Source organism: Lycorma delicatula, chromosome 4 (genome assembly GCF_047948215.1).
Source record: "Lycorma delicatula isolate Av1 chromosome 4, ASM4794821v1, whole genome shotgun sequence".
Classification (NCBI taxonomy): domain Eukaryota; kingdom Metazoa; phylum Arthropoda; class Insecta; order Hemiptera; family Fulgoridae; genus Lycorma; species Lycorma delicatula.
The window spans coordinates 106247898-106272214 of NC_134458.1; the positions used below are offsets into that span (position 1 = coordinate 106247898).

Sequence of the window (24317 nt, forward strand, 5' to 3'; positions counted from 1 at the left end):
ACGAAAAAGTGACATGGCAAAACAGGACAAATAAAATGATTAAATCCCAAAAATTAACTTGGTCAACATATAACAAAAAATGCCTTTCTGCTAAAACAAAACTTAAACATTATAAAACTGTAGTACAGCCAGAAGTCACCTACGGAAGCGAGACCCTTTTCAAAATCACTCAGAAAAACCGAATTGAAAAAATTCTGAAAATAGAGAGGAGAATTGTCAGAACGTGTATCAATAAAAAACACCAAAAAGAAGGCCAATGGTGGATTGTGCCAAATGAGGTGGTGTATCAAAAAATAGAGCCTGTTACTGATACTATGCGGAAAAAAAGAATCTCTTTCTTTGGTCATCTCATATGGACACCGGAAACAAGACTGTCAAGAAATATCATTGAAAAGCTCTGGTTCCAAAAGCTAGAAGTAGGATGGATCAAAGAAATTAGAGAAGATATGAAAGAATTGGGAATTTCCCTGACTGACCTACAGAATAAAACTGGAAAAATTACAAAGCTAAAAGACAAAAGCAATAGATTTAAACTAAAGACAGACAAACGACAAGGTACAACGAAGAGGGTATTTACGGATGAAGAAAAAAAAGCAAGATCTGAACGGATGAAGAAATACTGGGCAGCTCGGAAGAGTAAAATAACACGCTTTTCTCAGAAAAGATCCAACTAAAATTGACTTAAGTGGTCCCATGTTGGCCGTAAAAGCATAATAATAATAATGGAGATTATAGTAACATTAAAAAAAAAATTAAATGAATAAAAATTTATGTACTTTCTACACAGTATTATAATTATTTTCTGAATTTAAGGACTTTTTATAATATCTTTTTTGAGTGTCTAAAGTTTTATTAGTTCCAACAAACAAAAAAAAAAGAAATTAATTCATCATCCAAAAGCAAAAAAAAATAATTCATTTTATTGTAAAACTATTCTGGAGGTAAATGAATTTAAGTAGCAACTGATAGATTTTCATAACAATATCAAAGTGGTATAGATAATTAGGTTGGTCATGTTCTAAAATTCACTTTGTTAAATTAAGTAATTTTGTGAAAATAGCTATTTATTACAGTGTGATATTTTAACTGTATAGAAATAATTGTATTTTTCAGGATACACAAGTTGACAAAACTGAATTTATAAGAAAATGTAGACTTTTAAATAATTACTCTTACATTTTACTTTCAGTTTAGAAAGTTTAACAAAATTAAGTAATGACTTACATTTTACCCTATAACGCAGTAATAATATTAATTATTTAATTACGTAAATTTTAGTTATTTACCTAACTAATTATAAATAACCTAGTTATTCATGAAGAATAGTGCATTGAATTTCAACATAGAGCATGTCTTCCTGTGCATGGTATTTTTTTGATTGAAGGTGCCCTTTGGTTTAAAAAAAAATATATTTAAATTATCATGAAATTATTAATCTTTCAATTAAATTAATTCTACTCAGGCTCCTAATGCAGATGAAGCTTACAAATTGTCTCCTTTGAAGATCCATTATTTTTATGCTCATTATAAATTCAGTAATTTTTATTTGATTAGGGCAGTTCAAATGCTTACATGTGTAAATCACATTGTACTGAGATGCTGAAAAAGAAGAAATGTACATAATCTCTTGAAGAATCAGATAGCAGTCATAAATGTTGAAGATGAAGAAAGAAAGGCTCTTTTTCAGGAGTGAGACAAAAATGAAGTCTGTTTCCCCCATATTGGAGAACAAAAAAATTGAGTGGAGTAACTGTTTAAGGAGAAAGAATAAAAATGTTGAGATTTGCGGATGTCATTATTCTTTTGGAAAAAATTAAAATTGTTAGAAGAAATTTCCTCCTCTATGAATCATGAGACCTTGCCGTTGGTGAGGGGAGTTGAGTGCTCAGGGATACAGAGTAGCTGGACCGAAGGTGCAACCATATCTGTTGAGAGGTATCTGTTGAGAGCCAGACTAAGGAATGATTCCTGAAAGAGGGCAGCAGCTCTTTCAGTAGTTGTTAGGGGCGTGAGTCAGGACGACTTAAACGGCCGTATCAACATCACTCAGTCCTCTGAGTACTGCGCAGCTGAAAGCAATGGAAAACTACAGCTGTTTTTTTTTTCCAAGAAAATGTGGCTCTGCATTTTCAAAAGCAATAATGGAGGCGCCTTCCTTGGTAAAATATTCCGGAGGTAAAATAGTCCCCCGTTCGGATCTCCGGGTGGGGACTACTAAGGAAGGGGTCACCAGAAAAGTAAAAAATAACATTCTACGAGTCGGAGCGTGGAATGTTAGAAGCTTAAAAAAGGTTGGTAGGCTAGAGAATTTAAAAAGGGAAATGGATAGGGTAAACGTGGATATAGTAGGAATTAGTGAGGTTCGGTGGGAAGAGGAAGGCGACTTTTGGTCGGGTGACTTTAGAGTAATTAACTCAGCGTCAAATAATGGGCAGGCAGGAGTAGGTTTCGTGATGAACAAGAAAATAGGGAGGAGAGTGGAGTATTTCAAGACGCTTAGCGATAGAGTCATTGTAATAAGGATAAATTCAAAACCTAAACCGACAACGATTGTTAACGTCTATATGCCTACAAGCGCCCATGATGATGATGAGGTAGAATGTGTATACGAAGAGATTGATGAAGCAATTAAACACGTAAAAGGAGATGAAAATTTAATAATAGTTGGAGATTGGAATGCAAGCATTGGAAAAGGCAAGGAAGGAAATATAGTGGGTGAATACGGGCTGGGCAAAAGGAATGAAAGAGGGGACCGACTTATAGAGTTTTGCACGAAGTATAATTTAGTAATTGCCAACACCCAATTTAAAAATCATAATAGAAGCATATACACTTGGAAAAAGCCAGGCGATACTGCAAGGTATCAGATAGATTATATCATGGTTAAGCAAAGATTTAGAAATCAACTCGTGGACTGCAAAACTTACCCTGGAGCAGACATTGATAGCGACCATAATTTGGTGATAATGAAATGTAGATTGGGGTTTAAAAACTTGAAGAAAAGGTGTCAGATGAATCGGTGGAATTTAGAGAAGCTTGAGGAAGAGGAGGTAAAGAAGATTTTTGAGGAGGACATCGCTAGAGGTCTGAGTAAAAAAGATAAGATAGAAAATGTAGAAGAAGAATGGGAGAATGTTAAAAAGGAAATTCTTAAATCAGCAGAAGCGAACTTAGGCGGAATAAAGAGAACTGGTAGAAAACCTTGGGTTTCAGACGATATATTGCAGCTGATGGATGAACGTAGAAAATATAAGAATGCTAGTGATGAAGAAAGTAAAAGGAACTATCGGCAATTAAGAAATGCTATAAACAGGAAGTGCAAACTGGCGAAAGAAGAGTGGATTAAAGAAAAGTGTTCAGAAGTGGAAAGAGAAATGAACATTGGTAAAATAGACGGAGCATACAGGAAAGTTAAGGAAAATTTTGGGGTACATAAATTAAAATCTAATAATGTGTTAAAAAAAGATGGTACACCTATATATAATACGAAAGGTAAAGTCGATAGATGGGTGGAATATATTGAAGAGTTATACGGAGGAAATGAATTAGAAAATGGTTTTATAGAGGAAGAAGAGGAAGTTGAGGAGGATGAAATGGGAGAAACAATACTGAGATCTGAATTTAAGAGAGCATTAAAAGATTTAAATGGCAGAAAGGCTCCTGGAATAGACGGAATACCTGTAGAATTACTGCGCAGTGCAGGGGAGGAAGCGATTGATAGATTATACAAACTGGTGTGTAATATTTATGAAAAAGGGGAATTTCCGTCAGACTTCAAAAAAGTGTTATAGTAATGATACCAAAGAAATCAGGGGCAGATAAATGTGAAGAATACAGAACAATTAGTTTAACTAGTCATGCATCAAAAATCTTAACTAGAATTCTATACAGAAGAATTGAGAGGAGAGTGGAGGAAGTGTTAGGAGAAGACCAATTTGGTTTCAGGAAAAGTATAGGGACAAGGGAAGCAATTTTAGGCCTCAGATTAATAGTAGAAGGAAGATTAAAGAAAAACAAACCAACATACTTGGCGTTTATAGACCTAGAAAAGGCATTCGATAACGTAGACTGGAATAAAATGTTCAGCATTTTAAAAAAATTAGGGTTCAAATACAGAGATAGAAGAACAATTGCTAACATGTACAGGAACCAAACAGCAACAGTAGCAATTGAAGAACATAAGAATGAAGCCATAATAAGAAAGGGAGTCCGACAAGGATGTTCTCTATCTCCGTTACTTTTTAATCTTTACATGGAACTAGCAGTTAATGATGTTAAAGAACATTTTAGATTCGGAGTAACAGTACAAGGTGAAAAGATAAAGATGCTACGATTTGCTGATGATATAGTAATTCTAGCCGAGAATAAAAAGGATTTAGAAGAAACAATGAACGGCATAGATGAAGTCCTACGCAAGAACTATCGCATGAAAATAAACAAGAACAAAACAAAAGTAATGAAATGTAGTAGAAATAACAAAGATGGACCACTGAATGTGAAAATAGGAGGATAAAAGATTATGGAGGTAGAAGAATTTTGTTATTTGGGAAGTAGAATTACTAAAGATGGATGAAGCAGGAGCGATATAAAATGCCGAATAGCACAAGCTAAACGAGCCTTCAGTAAGAAATATAAGTTGTTTACATCAAAAATTAATTTAAATGTCAGGAAAAGATTTTTGAAAGTGTATGTTTGGAGTGTCGCTTTATATGGAAGTGAAACTTGGACAATCGGAGTATCTGAGAAGAAATGGTTAGAAGCTTTTGAAATGTGGTGCTATAGGAGAATGTTAAAAATCAGATGGGTGGATAAAGTGACAAATGAGGAGGTATTGCGGCAAATAGATGAAGAAAGAAGCATTTGGAAAAATATAGTTAAAAGAAGAGACAGACTTATAGGCCACATACTAAGGCATCCTGGAATAGTCGCTTTAATTTTTGAAGGACAGGTAGAAGGGAAAAATTGTGTAGGCAGGCCACGTTTGGAATATGTAAAACAAATTGTTAGGGATGTAGGATGTAGAGGGTATACTGAAATGAAATGACTAGCACTAGATAGGGAATCTTGGAGAGCTGCATCAAACCAGTCAAATGACTGAAGACAAAAAAAAAAAAAGAAGAAATTTCAAATGGCATGAATTAATTACTAGAGGAGAAATTAGTGTGAAAATAAATAAAAGTAAATAAAAGATAAAAAACCTTTTAAAAGGTAATGTTTTATTAATTATTTTCATGTAACAGAAAGGAGGATAATAAGGAATTAAATATTAATATAAAGGAACATATCACCCTAGAAATTGGAAAATTGTATTTTTTGGGTAATAGAATTACAGAAGGAAATCAAAATAAATTAGAGATGCAAAGCAGACTAGCATAAGCAAAATAGTTTTCAGGAAAAAAATAAGTCTGCCAGTATTATATAAATATAAGAATTAGAAACACATTTTTATAAGTACTTGTGAGTAGATCCATTTTTGACTGGTTAATTTAACAAAAAAAATTATGCTGAAGAAAATCATCTTTCTATTATCTGTAACTATTATTGAGTGCTATACGTAAACTGTGTTGGTGATCCCACTGTAGCGGTCTTCCATTTTTATTTCTGTTATATGATCAGTTCATGATGATATAATGAAATTTTATTAAATACTGAATTGAATGATGGATTCATTCATTATTATTAAGTAATATTGTTACCAAGAGAAATAATGAGGTTACTTCATGAAAAAAAGGCTTCATCAATTTGTGCATCTTTAAATAATCTGAATTTGAAAATGGATTTTCAACTCTAAATCAGGCTATTGAAAAAGAGGTTAATTCATTAATAAAATTGAAAAAAATAGATTTTATTACTGAAAAGTAGCCCATGTATGACAGAATAAAAGTAATCATGCATAACATTGTTTATATGTATTACTTTATATAATAACATTGTAAAGGAAAAACCATTTACACAATTTAAAAAATTCATCCTTGTAGATTGAAACATTACATAAAAAAGTTGAATAAATTTCTTGAAACTTATGAAAGGAAAAAAACAAAACTAAAGAAAAAGCAAAAATAGAACATCTAATTACAGATGGCTGAGATATAATGTGGTATCTCAATCTCCTTTGGAAAAATTGAATATGATAATGAAATGTAAAATGCATTTTTGGTTGATCTTATTTACCTAGGGTAAATTTGCTTTTCATGACAATAAGTTACAATAAATCTACAACATTTTTTCCCAATCCTAACATTAAGAAATAAGTGTTTTTGAAATAACAAGAGAATAAATTTTAAAGATTAGTCTTTATAAATATTATATATTTATTTAAATAGGGATATGTTTTTATTCAATCATCATTATCTCACCTCACTATAAATTTAGCCTTTACTTGGGAAACACATAGCTATTCACTCCCTGCTTTAGCAGTTCTAATGGGTATCAATAATATTCAACTGATCATATTTTTTTTTGTAATAGAATATCAAATTCCATCTGATTGAAGACTTTAATATTTTTGTTTTTTGTATTTTAATATTTAGTAGACTTTAATATTTTTCGAGACCTTCTATTTAAGACCTACTTGATCTTATTTTTTCTAATCAGTCTTGCTTGGTTCAAATTCAGTGGTATGAACATTCTTATCTTGAGAATTGAGTTATTATTGCTTTATTTTTATTCTAAAGTATTTGATTATAATTTATAATAATTAATTTATAATTTCATTTTCAGATTATTTCTGAAAATGGAGTTCAACAAGTAAAAGATGAAGTTAGAATTCAATCAACATGTGGACATAATCCATTTATTGTTAATTGTCCTTATTTTTGGCAGACTAAGAAGAAAATACTTATAGGTTTGTATTTGTAAATCTTTTCTTTGTTAACTTGTTTTATAAATTGTAAGTAATTTAGTTCCTATTATGTCTGGTTAATGTGGTATAATTCTTCTGTAAATATGAAATTAAAAGTAGTAGTAAGTAGCCTTTATAATTAAGAAATTCTGTATTCAGAGTTGAAAGAAAATTATTCATTGGATGGGTTGTAACTATCTAACTTTAAATATGTATAAAACAATTATAATTTTTTACTGAAATTAATTATTTTAAGATTCATATTATTCCTCTGTACCATTAAATTATATTTAAATTCTATTAAATAAGCCACCTAGTACAGAATATTGAGATAAGACATATCTTAATTTAATTTTTCATGAAAGTACTTCTGCAGGATCCCACATTCTCAATCATGATTGAAATAATTCTGTTGTTACATAATAAAAATTTAAAAATAAAACTACTAAAATAATGAAAATTGCATATTAGTTTACACGAGTGCTGCTATCTGTTGCTGTTTTTATAAGATTGTTAAAAATGAGGTATACCTATTATAGCTGAACATCTGTTAGAATGCAAAAATAGTATTACAGATTATAAAAACAATTAGAGATTTTGGAGATTTGTGATAATGATAAAAAATGAATATACTCAAGAAATATTATATTTATAAATATAAATAAAAATATAAAATGATGAATGACCAGATCACATTCGAAGATGATGATTTACTTAACAGTATAATAGATACAATCTAACAGTTAGCAATAAAGACTATAGAACAAAGGAAAATACTACATTTTAAAGACTAAATTATTCCAGTACTGGATAGCACAAATACATGTACATTTATATCATTTAAAATTTTTTAATAGAAAATATTATAATTTTCAAAAAGAGGACACAAGTTATTTGAAAGCATAAGTTTTATTGTAATAAAAGTTTTATTGTAATAAAAATAGAATTTAATAACAACTGAAGATGTGGGATACCACGAAAACCGGTTATTAGAAATCAATAAGGTAAGTTTAACTTATCTGATTACTGTATTTTGGTGATTTATATTTCATATAATATTAAATATATTTAAATTCACTGTAACCATCAGATTTATCCATAACAATTCTGCACTGTATAGAGATTGATTATTTTTACACATTACGGTATCCAGTAACCTCCTCATTCCATTATAATGCTATCTACCACTGTAATGAAGAACACAGTATAAATGGCTCCTTTTGCTCTCTTAACACTCATATACAGTTCATATAATGTTCTACACTCCTATAAAGTTCTAAAGACTTTCTTGGTTGGATAGCTGAATAAGCAGTTAGAACTCATAAAATTTACAAGAAATTAATTTAAACCTTTAGCTGATGTTAACAGTAGATACTGAAAGTCTACCCCTTTCTACAGACCAAATGTTCCCCATAACTGAAAGTACTCTCTCAACTGGAGCAGATGTCCCAGGCAAAGACATCGCAAACTCAGTCATTTTAAAAATATTGCAACATCTTTCTTTTGAAACATCTTAAAAATTGCTTTCCACTTCTTTTCAAAATTATCTGGTACTTTTTCAGAACTTGAACCACAACCTATCCTTTGGTTTTGAATTACTTGGTTCAACAATGTACATTCATCAAATAGGTCATCAATATTTATGGAATCTTCTATAATTTCATTAACAACTTGTGCAGTCTCTTATAAATCAGACCAGGCAATTTCAGTTTGTATCTATCCACTGAAACCTGCAGTTAGCAGGTACTGGATACTAGAATGATAAAAATTGTCTACGCTTAAGAATTTTTTGTTACTGAACATCATTAGTTTCTTCTAGAGTGCATAGCAATTCTTTGGCAGAAGATTGTATAAATTTATGGGTATATGTCTGAAATGCTTCTGTTGCTGTGACAAGAATTAGCTTCCAATTTCAGAACTACATTATTAATAACTGTAGAGTACCATATAAAAATGTCAGAAAGTTAAATTTCTAGATTTTCAGAAAAATCAAATAATAATTTTGGGCATTTGTCACAAAAAAGAAATATGATTTTAGGCCATCAAAAACTGAAAGAATTCTTTCTATTGCAGGTAACAAACCAAGGAACCTTGTGCTGCTATGAGATATACTTTTTCACAAATTCACAGAAGTTTCGTTACTCATACAGGCACACAGAATCACATGCTAATTCATAAAATAGGTCTACCTACGTCACTTAAACTGAATACATTTGAATTCCCCTTTCTCTTCAAGAAAATTACTGTTACCAGCAATATAACAAATCAACTTTTGTTCAAGCTTGTATTTTTTCACACACTGCAAAACATTAAAAGATTAACTTGAATTCCAGGCTGAAATATCAATTGGAACAATGTTTTACTTCAATTTAAAACATTAATTATGAAACAGTTTAACGATGCAAAATTGATGTTTTCCAAGAAGGCAACACATAGCAAAATATATTAACAATAACTGCCTTGGTTTTTTTCATGAAATGAAAATGCAGCTTCCTTAGCAGCACATTCCAGATCAGTTATTGTTATTCCCATTTTGATTGTTATTCCCAATCACTATTCCCAGCACTATGTTTAGCTGTTTTCATCTTCACTTTCCTTTAGACAGCCTCATCTAATGTTGAATGTTCAGAATCAGAGATCACATAAGCACTATTTTCTGCAAAGTTTGAACAGTTTACAAAATCACTGAAAGTCCAAACAAATTCACCACAAAAAGAATTTTGTATAACCAAGTTTTAAAAATATTAATGTTACGTAAACACAATCTTACTGTTTATACAGTCATAGGTATTTTAAACATGCACTGGAAATTAACAATATATGATGGCATCTGTACCAAGATGTAGTCTTCATAAAAATATTGGAATACATTTGCATATATGATGTTGCAACGTACAATTGACAAAATTTTACATGTTTATATCATAAAACTGGTGTTTGCTGACACCAGCCTTGACACTGTAGGCCAGGTCCACTTTGATTCTGCAGCATAAGCTGCATAGTGTTATGGGAATGCTTAATTATTTCAGCCATGCTTCTCCTGTAGCCCCAGCATACACATATAGGGAGACTGTATGCAGTTTAATTGCACAAGCTCTCCCATTTTTGAACATGGCCCACCATGCTAGTGCTCTGTGTAACACTGAGCAAGCACTACTACATGTGACTACTTTGATAAGTGCATACCTCCAAATTGTCATTTTGGCCTTTGAAATAACTCCGCAGTAAGGAATGCAGCATTTTTGGATTTTCCATCTATCCATACCCTAGGGTATATTCCACCTCAGGAGAGGGATGGATGATGACGTTTCTGACCCTAAACAAGATTGGAATGAGCTTTTTATCTGCTCAAGATCATGAATATTTGTGTATCTTCTTGGATGAAAGCTGCAGATGTTAATGAACTTTTTATTGATTCTATTCTCAAATTAGCTATTGGATAATCCAATATATAGATAATTTGAGAATAGAAACATTTATCAATAAAAATTATGATAATTTCTTTAAATTGTTAAATAATAAATGTTAAATAAAAACAAGCTAGTAAATATTTTAATTTTTTTATTATTGATTTTTGTATTTATTTTTATAATCCTTGTTACATCTTATCTTATTAAGATCAATTGCAAACCTATTTAAGTTCCTTATTTGCTAGTAAGCAAACCCAAGGATTTGCTTGCTTACTCTTAGTTTTCACCAGTAGTAACTTATTACTAAGAAACTACAGTTTCTTTGAAAGAAACTGTAGTTTCTTAGTACTAAGTCACAATTTTTTGTGATTATTAATTACTTCTACACTAATTATTCTTTTTAATACAAAATTTATGAATTAGTTTGACTTTCAACTGGTGTCATCTGATCGCAAAATGCTAATGCAGTAACAGCTTTCTGATGTCCACTACATTCACGTTCAACAGTTCCTGTTTCTATATTCCATAAACGAGCTGCACCATCAGATGAAGCTGAAAAAAAAAGTTTAATTGAAATTTAATGATTACTACAAATTTCAGAAAAAAATTGTATTGATAGAGTAGATACAGAATATAAGATCTAAATGTGAATGAGAAAATAAATTATTCATCCAACTGAACAAATAAAACTTGAGTTTTTTAGTAGACTAGTCATAAAAGTAAATGACTAAACATAGGTAACTTAAAATTTTTATCTATTTTTCATTAATTACGATTTATAACACTAAAATGTGTAAAATCATTTTTCTAACCAATTCATAAAATAATACTACAGTGATTCATTTAAAAGTGACCTGTCTACAGTTATTTGCACAGGCTTAATAAACATACCACAGCAAATCAATAACTTTTAATGAAAATATATATTTTATAACTGTCTCAAAAATATATAGTTCCATAGCTTTCATGAACCAGTACTTTTCATAATGAGAGAAACTATGCTTCATTATTTTAATCTAAATCGCTTATCAATTTGTATTTATATTAACTGATTACTGCAATCATTGTCCACGAACAATATGATTTTCTCATGTACAACATGAGAAAATTTCCTTTATTAATTACATTTGCCTTCATTCAAATTGTTGAAACATTCATTTAACTGTATTTCAGATCAAACTTATGGTCAACTTGAGACTGTAGAAGACTACACTTCATTTAAATTCATACATCATCCTCATTTATCTTCTGAGAAAAGTTTATCACTTCACTGATAAACTGATTTGATTATATTTCATCAGTTATACTGAAAAAAGTTAATGATGTATTTCATACTGTACAGTGGTAATTTCTTCCCATTCATCCAACTATCTCTAAACTTTTTCCTTATTTTCCCCAAACTATTAGGCCATTTTTACCATTTCATGTTTTATATAATACAGAAAATCATTTGTAGGAGGAAATGAATTATCTCCATTAGTAACCTAATCTTTTTTTTCTATTTAGTTCGTTATAAAGGACAAACTAATTGTGAATGTATATTAAGATGATTACTTGATTAAACATTTTTGATTCCTATTGACTTATTCTACTTTTCAGGTGCTTATTTTATATACATACATTTGGTTTTATAATTACCAGTAATAATATATTGTGAATCAGCACTGAAAGCGACATCCCACACCCAATGTTGATTTTCATGTTTTAATTCTTGTACCAATGAGAAGTCAGCTGTTTTCCATATTCTTGCAGACTGATCAGCAGATGTTACCAAGTACCTAAATAGTTTAAAGACTATGAATTAATGCAATACATAAAATAAATCATTGGAAAAAACTTTATATAATAATTTCCACTTACCAACAATTTGTATGTCCCAGCACTTTATATCAATACCAATGAGCCATGATTAACAATAAAACAAATTTTTTACCAAAATCTAAAACTAAATCCAGTGTTCATTATTTTTAGCATTTTATCTCACTTCACATTCAGTTTCAGAATGAAATTTTTGTATTCAACAAGGTATAGTGCACAAGGTATAGTGCAACAAGGAATAGTTAAAAAATCAACATGTATTTTTTTAAAAAATACTATACATAAAGGACATATCCTGACCGACTTATTCCATCATCAATGCCCATCCCAGCAAAGAAACTACTGATAAATTTTTAAAAATTTAACCTTGAAATTGGTAAAAGTAAAAGAAAATTTATACATTAGATGTGATTAGAAGTGGTCTGACCATGTATGACAGTGGTTCAACTAACACAGTCACTGTTACAGTATGTACAATGCAACTGCCTTCAGTTACTTGACTAAAAAACAAAACTTAAAAGTCAGGTAAGAACCAGGCTAAATACATTTTATTTTTACTCATATGAAGTATGGGTAATATCATTTATAACTAATATTTTTAAGTTAGAGGCCAACTGTTTCGAAACAGTCGGTGCCGATAGTTTATAAACTGAACAAGCTTTATTATTATGAATTTAATGAACATAGGAGGGTATAGGAAGCAGAGGCTGCTGAATGCCAATTTAGTGAATAAAATTGGCGCTAGTAAATATAATTGGTGGTCTGACCATTTTTTTTAGATTTTTCAAGTAAGAAATGAATCCAACATGTGTCATGATATGGGCCAGGATGGGTCATGTTACTTGTACGGACCACATTGTTATGGTATGAATGATAAATGATTAGTTAAGGCGACTAAGAGTGGCCTTAACTTCAAGAGAAGGGCACCCCACAGAATGAGTGTGGATCACAGGAAGACTGGGGCTCTAGCTCAATTTTCTCTTTAATGCACCATTTTTTTAACTTACAATTTATGGTTTACAAGCATTACCATCCCCATTGAAACGACTACTACAGAGCCCCAACCTTACAACACCTGACAAATTATTGTGGAGGAAGCGTTTTAAATCATAACTCAGAAGATAATTCACCACATATCAGACATAGACACCACACCTGGTGACAAATAGATCTGTGCATTTGGCACGATTGCATATACACAGATACACTGTGTATATAAATAATGTATATACATAATGTGTATACACAATGTATATAAATATGTACAAAGTCCAAAATATATATTTTCCAGAGTTTGTTGGACTTCTCAGACATATTACAGCGCAAAAGATAACTCATAAAAATAAAGTTTAGAATTTTTATCATGTTCATAAGAATTGATGAAAAAATCAAACTTAAAATTCTGTAAAATAACGTAAATACTTGCTTCTTAATTACCCGAGATCCCATATACAAGCACTGCAGTCTTCACCAGTGTACATCCATTTTCCATCCTCTTGGAAACCAACACAGTAACATTTTTAGAAACTCCATAATTAATGATAGCCGTTGGATTGTTAGAACCAAGGTCGTACATACAAATATGTTGATGACCTGTTACGTTAAAAAATTTGAAAAATACAGTTAATAGCTGAATATAACCGTAATAATAGCTGAATTGTAATACACACTTTAATGTAACAGAACAAACATCACACAAAGCAATAGTTTTTTTGCAATAGGAGCTGCTCACTTTGTAGTTTCAATCTCCTGCTACTACCATTCCAAAGGTTGTTGACCCACACCCTCATTTTATATCAGTTACCAGTATATTATGGAGTCATTTGCTAAGTCAATGCATCTAAAAACGACATTGGTGAAATTTTTAATAGCAGAAAAAAATGAATGCTACTGATATTCATCACCTAAAAGCTGTTTATATGATGAAACTGCTAATGAAAGTACAGTGAGTAAGTGAAGAAGAATTTTATGCATCCGAGCTGGTAAAACAAATATTGAGAATGAACCTTACAGTGGTCAACCAGTTTGTAGACATTAGAAGCACCAAAGGAGTGCATCACATAATGCATTGTCACCCAAACAAACATATCAGAAGAACACGGACACACATTATCATACAACTGGGCGACCATAAAATCTGTGTGCCATGCAAATTCACAGGAAAGATTGAAAACTGAAAAGGTCAAATAATCTGTGTTTTAAAAATATGCGATATTTTTTATTGTATGAACGTTACTGTACCTTTGTCCCTTGATTACATGCAGCTATCTTATGTAATTAATTACACAAGTTAATCTGTGTTTTGAACTAATCTAAGAAAATATGCTCAAGCAACTTTATTTGATTGGTTTTATATCAATATTTGGGCATTTTAAATTCTTCTATCTCCATAATCTTTTCTTTTCCTATTTTTACATTCAGTGGTCCATTTTCTTTATTTCTACATTTCATTACTTTCATTTTGTTTATTTTCATGCGGGAGTTCTTGCGTAGAACTTCATCCATGTATTTTACTTACTCTCAGCTAGAATTGCTATATCAGCAAATCATAGCATCTTTATCTTTTCACCTTGTACTGTTACTCCATCTAAATTGTTCTAACATCATTAACTGCTCGTTCTATGCAAAGGTTAAAAAGTAACTGGGATAGGGAACATCCTCTAAAATTATGGTTTTTTTTTTATATAATTACAGCTACTTTGATGTATTATTGTTATTATCTCTATTTGAATCCTAATTTTTTTTAAAATGCTGAACATTTTATTCCAGTCTATGTTAGTGAATGCCTTTTAATGCCAAGTATGTTGGTTTGTTTTTCTTTTTCCTTCTACTATTAATCTGAGTGCTAAAATTGCTTCCCCTGTCCTTATACTTTTCCTGAAACCAAATTTGTCTTCTAACACTTCTTCCATTCTCTCAATTCTTCTGAACAGAATTCTAGTTAAGATTTTTGGTGCAAGACTAGTAGACTAGTTAAGCTAATTGTTCAGAATTTATCTGCACCTGCTTTCTTTGGTATTATGACTAACATGTCTATTCCAGGAGCCTTTCTGCCACTTAACTCTAATGCTCTCAGATCTAATTCAGATCTCAGTATTGTTTCACCCTTTTCATCCTCTTCGATCTCTTCTTCTTCCTATTTAACACCATTTTCTAATTCATTTCCTCCGTATAACTCCAATATATTCCACCCACTTGACTTTGCCTTTCATATTATAAATCTGTGTACCATCTTTAACACAATATTAGATTTTAATATTAGATCTGAAAAATCAGATCGGTACGTTTTACAGTGGGCGAATGCAATCAAGAGCTAAACGATTTAATTTCTGGATAACCAAGATCTGGTCTATCAAGAGTACCTGAAGCATTAAGCACTCAACCTGCTGAATATACATACATTGTTTGAATCGTGAAAATCAGACAAGCGGTTGCCAATTTTCCAAATGACGTCCTAAGGGCACTTGAAAATACCTTCTAACAGGTACTACTAGGAGCAGATGGGAGTGATGAAGGGGAGTGAAAAAAATTTTTTTTGACTAGGACCAACTAGTGCTAGGACCAACCATTTGAGATATTTGCGATTTTCATCCAAAAATTCAGATCTAGAATTTTCCCAAAACTTCAGTTGCTGTACAACATTTCTAGTAGCAACTGTATACCCTAATATATATCTCACTTAAAATTTCTTTCACTAAGAAAATATGCACGTAAATGAGGTTGCATAAGTTCAAGGGGCATTTTTCCACTTTAGCGACTTGAAAATGTTGCTAAAACGTGTTGCCAGGAGAAAACTTGTAAGCAAAATTTCAGGGCAAATAGATAAGCAGAAGTGCTTCAAAATCGACAGTTCTGTACCATGAACTCACATACACCAAGAGAGAGTTAATATAATAGTGGTAAAAATAAGTTAGCTAATTATATGTGTATTGTTTTATTCAGTCATGAATTTATATATTTTTTTATATAAATATAAGACTAAAAATAATTTAAAAATTTATGATTTGAATTTGTTCATTAATTGTCAGAAACATTAGTATAAAAAAATCAGATGTGGCCACCACATGACTTCCTTGTGCACCTATTACATTACATTACTTCAATAAAATTTAATGAAATACATTTTTTTTCATTTTTAAAAAATTATAATATTTATTGTAATTATAATATTGTATTAACAGAGGTTAATTAAATCATTAATAAATCAAAATATATTTAAAAAAATGTCTGAAACATTTGAAAAAGTCTAATTTGAACCCTTGTAAGATCCAAATATTTCATTAATTAAAATTTCACTTGGCTATAACTCGAACCAGTGAAAATAAGTACCACTTATGATACCATTGAAAAGCTCTCATCAAATAAGGCTTATTGCTGAAGTAAAGAAAAACTTTCCAAATTCCAATTTTTTGGGGATTTTGGGATTTTTTGGACACTTGGTTCAAAAAGAGAGGTGCACAACTAGATGTTACAACAGTCCTAAATTCAAAATTTTAACATCCTGCAGTTAATCATTTTTGAGTTATGCAAGATACATAAAAATGGATAAATGGATATTTCAACAGAAATATCCCATTATTTTTTGCGGTCACAATACTTCCTTTACTTCGTACAAGGAAGTAAAAACTTAAAATTAAATAAACAAATTAGTATAAAAAAATTACTACAAGACGTAAAATTTATTATATTGTTATGTATACAGTCTTCCACAAGTAGCATATTGTAGCCCCACGCTAGCTAGGCAACCATCACCCAGATGGTGATTGTTGCCTAGCTAGATCTGTGCCATTTCAGGTTGTGCCATTTCAGATTGGACAAGCTATACTTATTTATTCTGTACTTTAACAGGTAATTTGGATACTAAACAAGCAAAATCTGGGAAAATGAAAAGATGTGATGCAAGGAAAAATCTTAAGTAGCTTTTATTTATAAAAAAAAACATGATTACTGAACAGATCTCCACAAATGAAAACCTCTAAGAAAATAAGGTCCCAGATAGTAAAGAGTAACTCTGAACTGTGGAAGGTCTGTTCAATAAAATAGCTTTTGTAGATCAAGAAGGTCAACTACACAGAGCTTGTCAATTCCCTTTAATAAATAACTGCATATAGTCAAAAGTTTTTAGTCAAAAACTGCATTCAATCAAAAACTAATAGCAATCTCAAAATTTACTATTTTATTTTAATGTGCATATTCATGAAGGAGTATAAAGCTTGTATTATACCTAATTTCATTCTGATAAAAGTAGACCAACTAATCAATTATAAATTTAACAAGCCTGAGCAAGGATCTTTAGTATTGGATTTGAACACCACAAATATGTTAAGATGAAATACCATAACAAATAAATACCAAACAATAAAATCTATAAATTACTCATACAAGGATACAGAATCCGCATGTTGCATAGTCCTGACATACACCAGAATGTGCTTGCCATAATTTTATAGTATAATCATATCCACCAAGTAGCTAATATAACTTTGTATTGAACCTGGTATATGAAGATAACACTGTACGAGGTGCTAAAACATGAATGCAACACTATCCCACTGCCTACAGTAAATAAGGGAAAAATGTGAAATATTCAGTTCACTATAAGTTGATAATATTAATCCAGTTAAAAGTTTATCTGAAAAATTGCCATGACTGGTCTAAGAAAGATTATACACTATGTAGATGTGAGAACAACCTGAAATGAACTCTCAAAGTAAATTTTACACCAAATTAGGTGAATAACTTAAATCACAGTTACTTCTTGAAATAATATATCTTGATCCAATTCTTTTGGTTAATGTTGATGACTGAAATTTGTCATTTTTTTATAACATGACATCCCAGTCACAGATTTATCAAGAATTCCCATTTGTTAAATCTTAATTTACACCAGGAAATTTGTTAAGGAAAAATGTTAAAGTACATTTTTCTTTAAATATTTTACTACATGTAAGTCCAGACCACTATTTTTTAACTTTCAATTATTCTTAAATTAAAATCTATATTCATATCTTGAAAGGATTACTCTGTCAGAAAGTTTCTAAAATCACAAACTAAATAATATCTCTCAGTTGCTATTTTGCAGTATCATGAGTTGTGTTTTTCAAATTTTTTTTTTAATAAACTTGAGAATCGTGGATGTATTATTTGTTTAATTTGAAAGAAAATGGCTAAAAAGAATGAAAAAAATATCCACCTGATTGACTCAATTGCATTATACTAAACGCAAATTGAAATATGTCTACCAAATTTTATACCAAATATTTGATGTGCAATGAATTGTTTTGAGAAAAAAATTCATAGTTCATCTCCTGTCACTCTTTAATCAAAGTAGTTTAAACAAACATTTCCAAAATACTATAACTTTTTTCACAGAAAATTCTTATTAATCAACACTATTATTCTTAAAATTAATAAAACTTTCACAGAATGTTTATTATTAATTAGCTTTGAAAGTTCCTATGAAGGAAAATGTTAATGAAAAAATAAAAAAATTAAAAATTATAGTTTATTTTAAAAGACAGATTAATCGTAATACTTAATTTTATTTAAACTTTACCGACTTAACTTTATTTAAACATTTTTTATAATGAAGTTTTTAACTTCATTATATTTTGAACAATTATTGAAATATTTTAACTTTGTGCGGTATTTAATGCACATTAAATGTTACACGACCTACAGTGTATAAAACTGTATTTTATTTATAATTTTCTAAAACTATTGACAAATATGTCATTTTAATCTTTAATATTTAGGTTACCTTTATTAGTTACATAATCTAACCTGCTTTGGTCAATCCTGCCGCAAGGTACTGGTGAGACAGCTAATTACAATGTTGTCTTCTAGGTTCTTTTGTCTTCTAGGTTTGATTCCTGACAAGGATCTATTGTGGTTTCAACTTTCATTTCGTTTATTTCATTGTAATCACAGAAATTTTTTTAAAACCTTATACAAGACTATGAATAAAGACTTGTATGGTAAAACTTTTCTTGTTTTCATATTAATTAGTAATCAATTCCAAAGTTTTATCCTACAAAAACAGTGTAACTCCTGAGGTTTGAAACTTTTTATCCCCTGAGGTTTGAAATCAGCAGCTGAAACCATGTTAAATTTATTTCCAGAAGTACTTTGTTCAAAAATAAATTTAATTTCAACATATTCAAATGCTTTATTATTTAAAAATATTAGGATGAAAGTCCCTGTTATTCATTAAAAAACTAAACTATTGAAGAGCAGTTACATGTTTTTGTAGGATAAAACTCAAGAATTGATTCATTAATTAATATGAAAACAAGACAAATTTTATTAACAAACAATTCTTTATTATTCTTTTTAAAAATAAAAAGAAGAATATACTTTCTGCTTTTGGAAATATTCAGTTAAAGGAGAAAAAATGTAACTTGATTTATGTTTTAGATTATAATATTTTTAAGGTTTTATTTTTAGCTTGGAAGTGTTATTTTTATTGATAACATAATTTTTTTAAATTTTAAAATTTTTATTTAAAAATACATTTTATATACTGGACTAAACATCATTTTGCCCAATTACTGTTAAGAAAGTAGTTAATAAAAATAAAAATTAAATTTTTTATTTTATATTTTTAATAATCATCAGAGGAAATGTTAAAAGAGTCAGGCTTCTGCTTTAAGCATTCATGATAGTATGTTTTCACTGAATAACCTACTTTTTTCAAATAAATTTTTGTCCTGATTTATAAAAATCAACTAGTTTTATATAGCTTGTTAAGATCAAATCAGAAGAAAACAGTGTCTTAGACAATTCCACTAAATCAAAAACACAAGGTATAATCGTGTAGCTATTCATTTAATGTTAATTGGCATCATTTACATTCAGAAAAACTTTTATTAAGGTGTTATTTAACTTGAAGAGCCCTATTCTGCTGCAAAATGTAGAGATGGCTAATGCAAAACAAAGGGTTGTTTAATAACCAGGAATAACATCTCAATTACTTGTTAGGGTTCTATTGCAAAAAATAAGTCCTGTCAATAAAATAAACTAGTCTATTCAATTTGAAACATACTTCATCAGACCATATCACTAAGCCAAGGAAAAGTGCATCTGCTTTACATTGAATAAAATTTCTTGCAAAATTGCACCCTTATTTTAAAAATATGTGGACAAAGTATATGATTTCCTGCTGAATAGTAACCTTTTTAGTTACTTTTCAGCAGTAAGAGTTGCTGAAAAGACTAGAGCTCTTCATTATAGAAGAGCTCTTTGCTAAAATATCCTGATCAAATTATTTGTTTTCTTAATTGCAACTAGTTCTAGGACTACTTAATCATGAAGCATTTCTTTATTATTTTCAAATTTTAAATTCTATTATGCAAACTAACAGCAGAGAATAGAGATTTTTCAAGGATGGCAGCTGTATTATTGTTATTTTGACATCTAAACTGTTGTTTTCTGTAATTAAACACCATAATTCTCAGTATATAAAAAAATGAAGTAAAGAACAATTGAATAGAAGCTACATTACTTATCATGAACAACTACAAAACCAAAATTTTTGATCTGTTGCAGAACTTTAATCCACATGCAAGGGAAATTGATTTTTAGCCCACCATATTATATAAAGCAATGTTTAAATTTTATTCTATCCCTATTTTATGGCTGCAATATACATGAGGTGTGATAGGTACTACTGAAGTTTTGATCTCTTGTTATACAACCAGTTTTCAATTCATCTAGGACTTTAATATCATTTACATGCTGATAGTGTATCGGCAGTAAATAGGCATCAAAAATCCAATTCATTCTTCACTTTCTTTCTAGTATTCTTGGGATGGGATAAATGTAGTTCTTGATCACATCTTGTCTCATAACAGATTGCCTTCATCTGATGAGATTTTGGACCAAAGAAATCATATTTCTACATATAATCAAATTTATCTGTTAAATTTATTATTTTTGTATACTCTGTAATATACATGTTTTGCTATTACCATAAAATTAGTTTTACTATTTTATTATTTCGACTTATAAAAAAATGTTTCTTGTGTTTTAGTTTTCCTTGGTGAACTTTACTAGTAACCTTAGCAGCCTTTCATTTACAAGTAGTACTACTCAAAAATCAGCATACAGTGCTACAAGACCGTGGTCAAGAGTTTCTCGGAATAAGTTAGTATTACGGTATTCTCTGATTAAAATTTACTTTGTTTTGCAGTAGTCTTGTGTAGTTAATTTTCATGTAAATGATAATTATTACTTAACAGTATTCTAAATGTATCTTTATTTAACACGTTCCCTTCTCCAGAAAGATTCAGCTAATGCCATTCATATATATTAATTGAGTCTACATCAAATTTAATTATAAGAATTAATAAATGTCTATGATTTAAATTAATATGAATTAGCATTTTAAGTTTTAAGAAGAAAAAACTTAATTTATATGCCTTTTGGGGTTTGTTGCTCCATTAGTTTTTTGTGTTACAGACTTACTTGTTTGTGACAAGCTCAAACCTTCTACCTTATGTTCTCTGTTTAGTTACCTGTTGAAGGGAGCTGGATCTTTCTGGGAAAATTGCAGACTGACAACTAGAATGAATAATTCATTTCTCAAAAAATGCTTTTTTGAGAATATTTGGATAGCAATTATAGTTTATATGTTGAATAATTTCTGCATCTGCTTGTTTTACTAATCATTTCTTTTTTCTGGCAGTTTAGCTTAGCTGATCTTGTTATTAAAGTTTATTTGATTGCCTGAAAATATATTCGAACCTATGAAGAAAACAGTTTACTAATACCCCTGGTTAACATCTACTATATCTTCTAGTTAACATCTAAGTATAGCAAATTGACAATTTTGGGAGGGATTACCATTGGATTGCTAACTGGTACAGGCTTTACTTCAAAATACACTTTTTTTATAAGTACCCACTGATACAATTCAATGGCATTCATCTTCAATTGAATACTATAACCTGTTAACTTGTTAATTCCAACAGTGTACAATTTTTGTTGGAGGCAACAGCTAATGATTTGAATGCTAATTAAAATTTAGTTTATAAATGTTCTGTGATAATCCTATGATACCTAAAAAAAATCACCTGTACTGTTCAGAAATTCAACAGAATGGTATGCAGGTAAGTCTGCTGTAAGTGTTATTAATTATGTAGATATAACAACGAAGTACCTTTGATATTCATTTACATTTTAAAAATTATTATGTTGCATCATTATAATAATAAAAGCGAGGTGACCCATTACCAGAGTGTTTAAGAGAGACATTCAGATTTTCTAAGTAACAAGGGTGAAATCACTAAAGTAAACTAATTGTATTTTAATTAGACTCAAGATTTGTATTGAGATCTTGCTGAATTTTAGAAGTTTGTTAAATTTATACTCCAGAAGATACTTAAAGCTATTAATTAGACAAGCTTCCTTATCAACATAGTTACTACACTACATCATGTAATTCTGCTTATGAAGGTGAATAGGTAACTGCTGAGGAATAAATGAAGAGACCAAATTTTTAAGAAATATTGTAATTTTGAAATGGAAATTTAACCCAATTTTTTATGATTCTGAATAATTTCATATTTTCTTTTAGATGGCGACAGTCAACTCTAAGTAATCCATTAGAAGCATGTAAAACAGCATGGCCAGTACCGCACATCGAATCTGCTTTTCTTCCAGAATTTAAAATAAAAAAGAAAAATGAAATAAATTTTGAGGTAATTTTTTTTTTCTTTAAATTAGAAGTAACCAGATTATTAAACTGGTTTTCATAATACCGTATAAAATTTTAAAATTAATAACATTTAAAAATAATTTCTATAATCAGTAACGGTAGTAACCCAGAAAAGTTATATTTAATTAATTGTAACCTCTATAATTTATGTTTAAAGTATAAATTAACATAAATTTCAATAATTCTGTTGTATTTTTAGTAGTTACAAAAATCTGATAATTATCTGTGAAGATGATTTTAAGAATATTATCAATGTATTTATAAGGAGCATATTTTAATTTAGAATAAGTTTGATTCCATTATCCTTTACCAATTTTTTCAAAGTAGTCTCAGATTAAAGTCAAAATGTGTAAATTTGTAGAAAATGGGTGAAAACCAAATAAACTGTTTTAATTCAAAAAGAGTCAAACAAAAAATTTTCAGTCATATTAGTTTATAATATGATCATGCAAATTTTTATAATTATATCTTGAGAAACAGTTTTCTTATTAACCTGTTTATTCAGCAATTGAATGAAGTAATGTGGTGGTTGTTTGATTTTTATAAGGTTATTTGTTTTTTTTAAGGTTTTATTAGCCGATTTGATTTTTTTTAAATTAATTATTGCCACAGTTTAACCAATCAAAATTTATTACTTATAAACAAAACCTTTAATTTTAATAAAGAAATATTTATTTTTAATCCATTTTTTTCTGAAAGTCAGTTTGAATCAATGATGTCAAATTCTGTTTCCTTCCCAACTGGACATTAAAGTTAGAAGCTCTACTCTGATGTTAATTTCTAACAATTTAAATGATATTTTATATATATATATATATATATATATATATATTTTAACATTTTAAAGATTAACTTAAAAAAGAAATTAAAAAGATAGATAAAAATTCCTAATCGCAGGACTTCAAGAAATGAGAAACACCGATCGAGAGCCGTTTGAATCTCAGGGTTACAGAATTTACAAAGGAATCCCGGGAAATGTGTGATGAAGAATTGCCCACAGTTCGGAACAGGATTTGCAATCAATCTTAAAATAATTGACTCAGTCATAGAATTCAACCTTAACCCTAAAATCAGCCAATAAATTCTACACCATAATAAATGTCCATGCTCCCACCAATGACAAAAACAATCTTAAAAAAGATAGAGAAGAGATGGACAAATTCTGGGAACTTCTTGACCAAACTGCAAACAACACAAATAAGACCCACACCAAGATTTTAATAGGGGACTTTAATGCCCAACTTGGTAAAGAACGAAGATATCATGATATTATCGGAAAATGGCCTGCCCAGAAGAAAACTAACAAGAACGGCCAAAGACTTGTCGAATTTTGCAGAAACCATAATATGATCTCAAAATCCACCTATTTTATGAGAAAACCAAACAAATTGAAGACTTGGAAACACCCAGATTGGAAAAAAGGGGTATGGCAACTCGATCATGTTTGCATGGACCGGAAATATCACAACGAGATTTATAATGTAAAAGTCTTGAGAGGAACAGATACTGGATTGGACCATTACTTAATTAA

General features: G+C 29.8%; 1 protein-coding gene across 1 annotated transcript; it reads right to left on the reverse strand.

Moving 5' to 3' along the window:
* Nucleotides 1-10663: 10663 nt before the first annotated feature.
* Nucleotides 10664-13550, reverse strand: LOC142322686 (protein LST8 homolog). The gene is made up of 3 exons (XM_075361766.1): nt 13507-13550; nt 11890-12029; nt 10664-10803 (listed from the first exon to the last, which is right to left on the reverse strand). The coding sequence occupies exons 1-3, from the start codon at nt 13548-13550 to the stop codon at nt 10664-10666; spliced, it is 324 nt and encodes a 107-aa protein (XP_075217881.1).
* Between the last annotated feature and the right edge of the window lie 10767 nt (nt 13551-24317).

Bases quoted from the DNA above. Each gene is read 5' to 3' on its own strand.
- LOC142322686 (XM_075361766.1), bottom strand. From the start codon at position 13,550: ATGTACACTGGTGAAGACTGCAGTGCTTGTATATGGGATCTCGG. The intron at 12,030-13,506 runs GTAATTAAGAAG...TAAACTATTTAG, and splicing joins GCTTGTATATGGGATCTCGG to GTACTTGGTAACATCTGCTG. The intron at 10,804-11,889 runs GTAATTATAAAA...TTTTTTTTTCAG, and splicing joins TTCACAATATATTATTACTG to CTTCATCTGATGGTGCAGCT.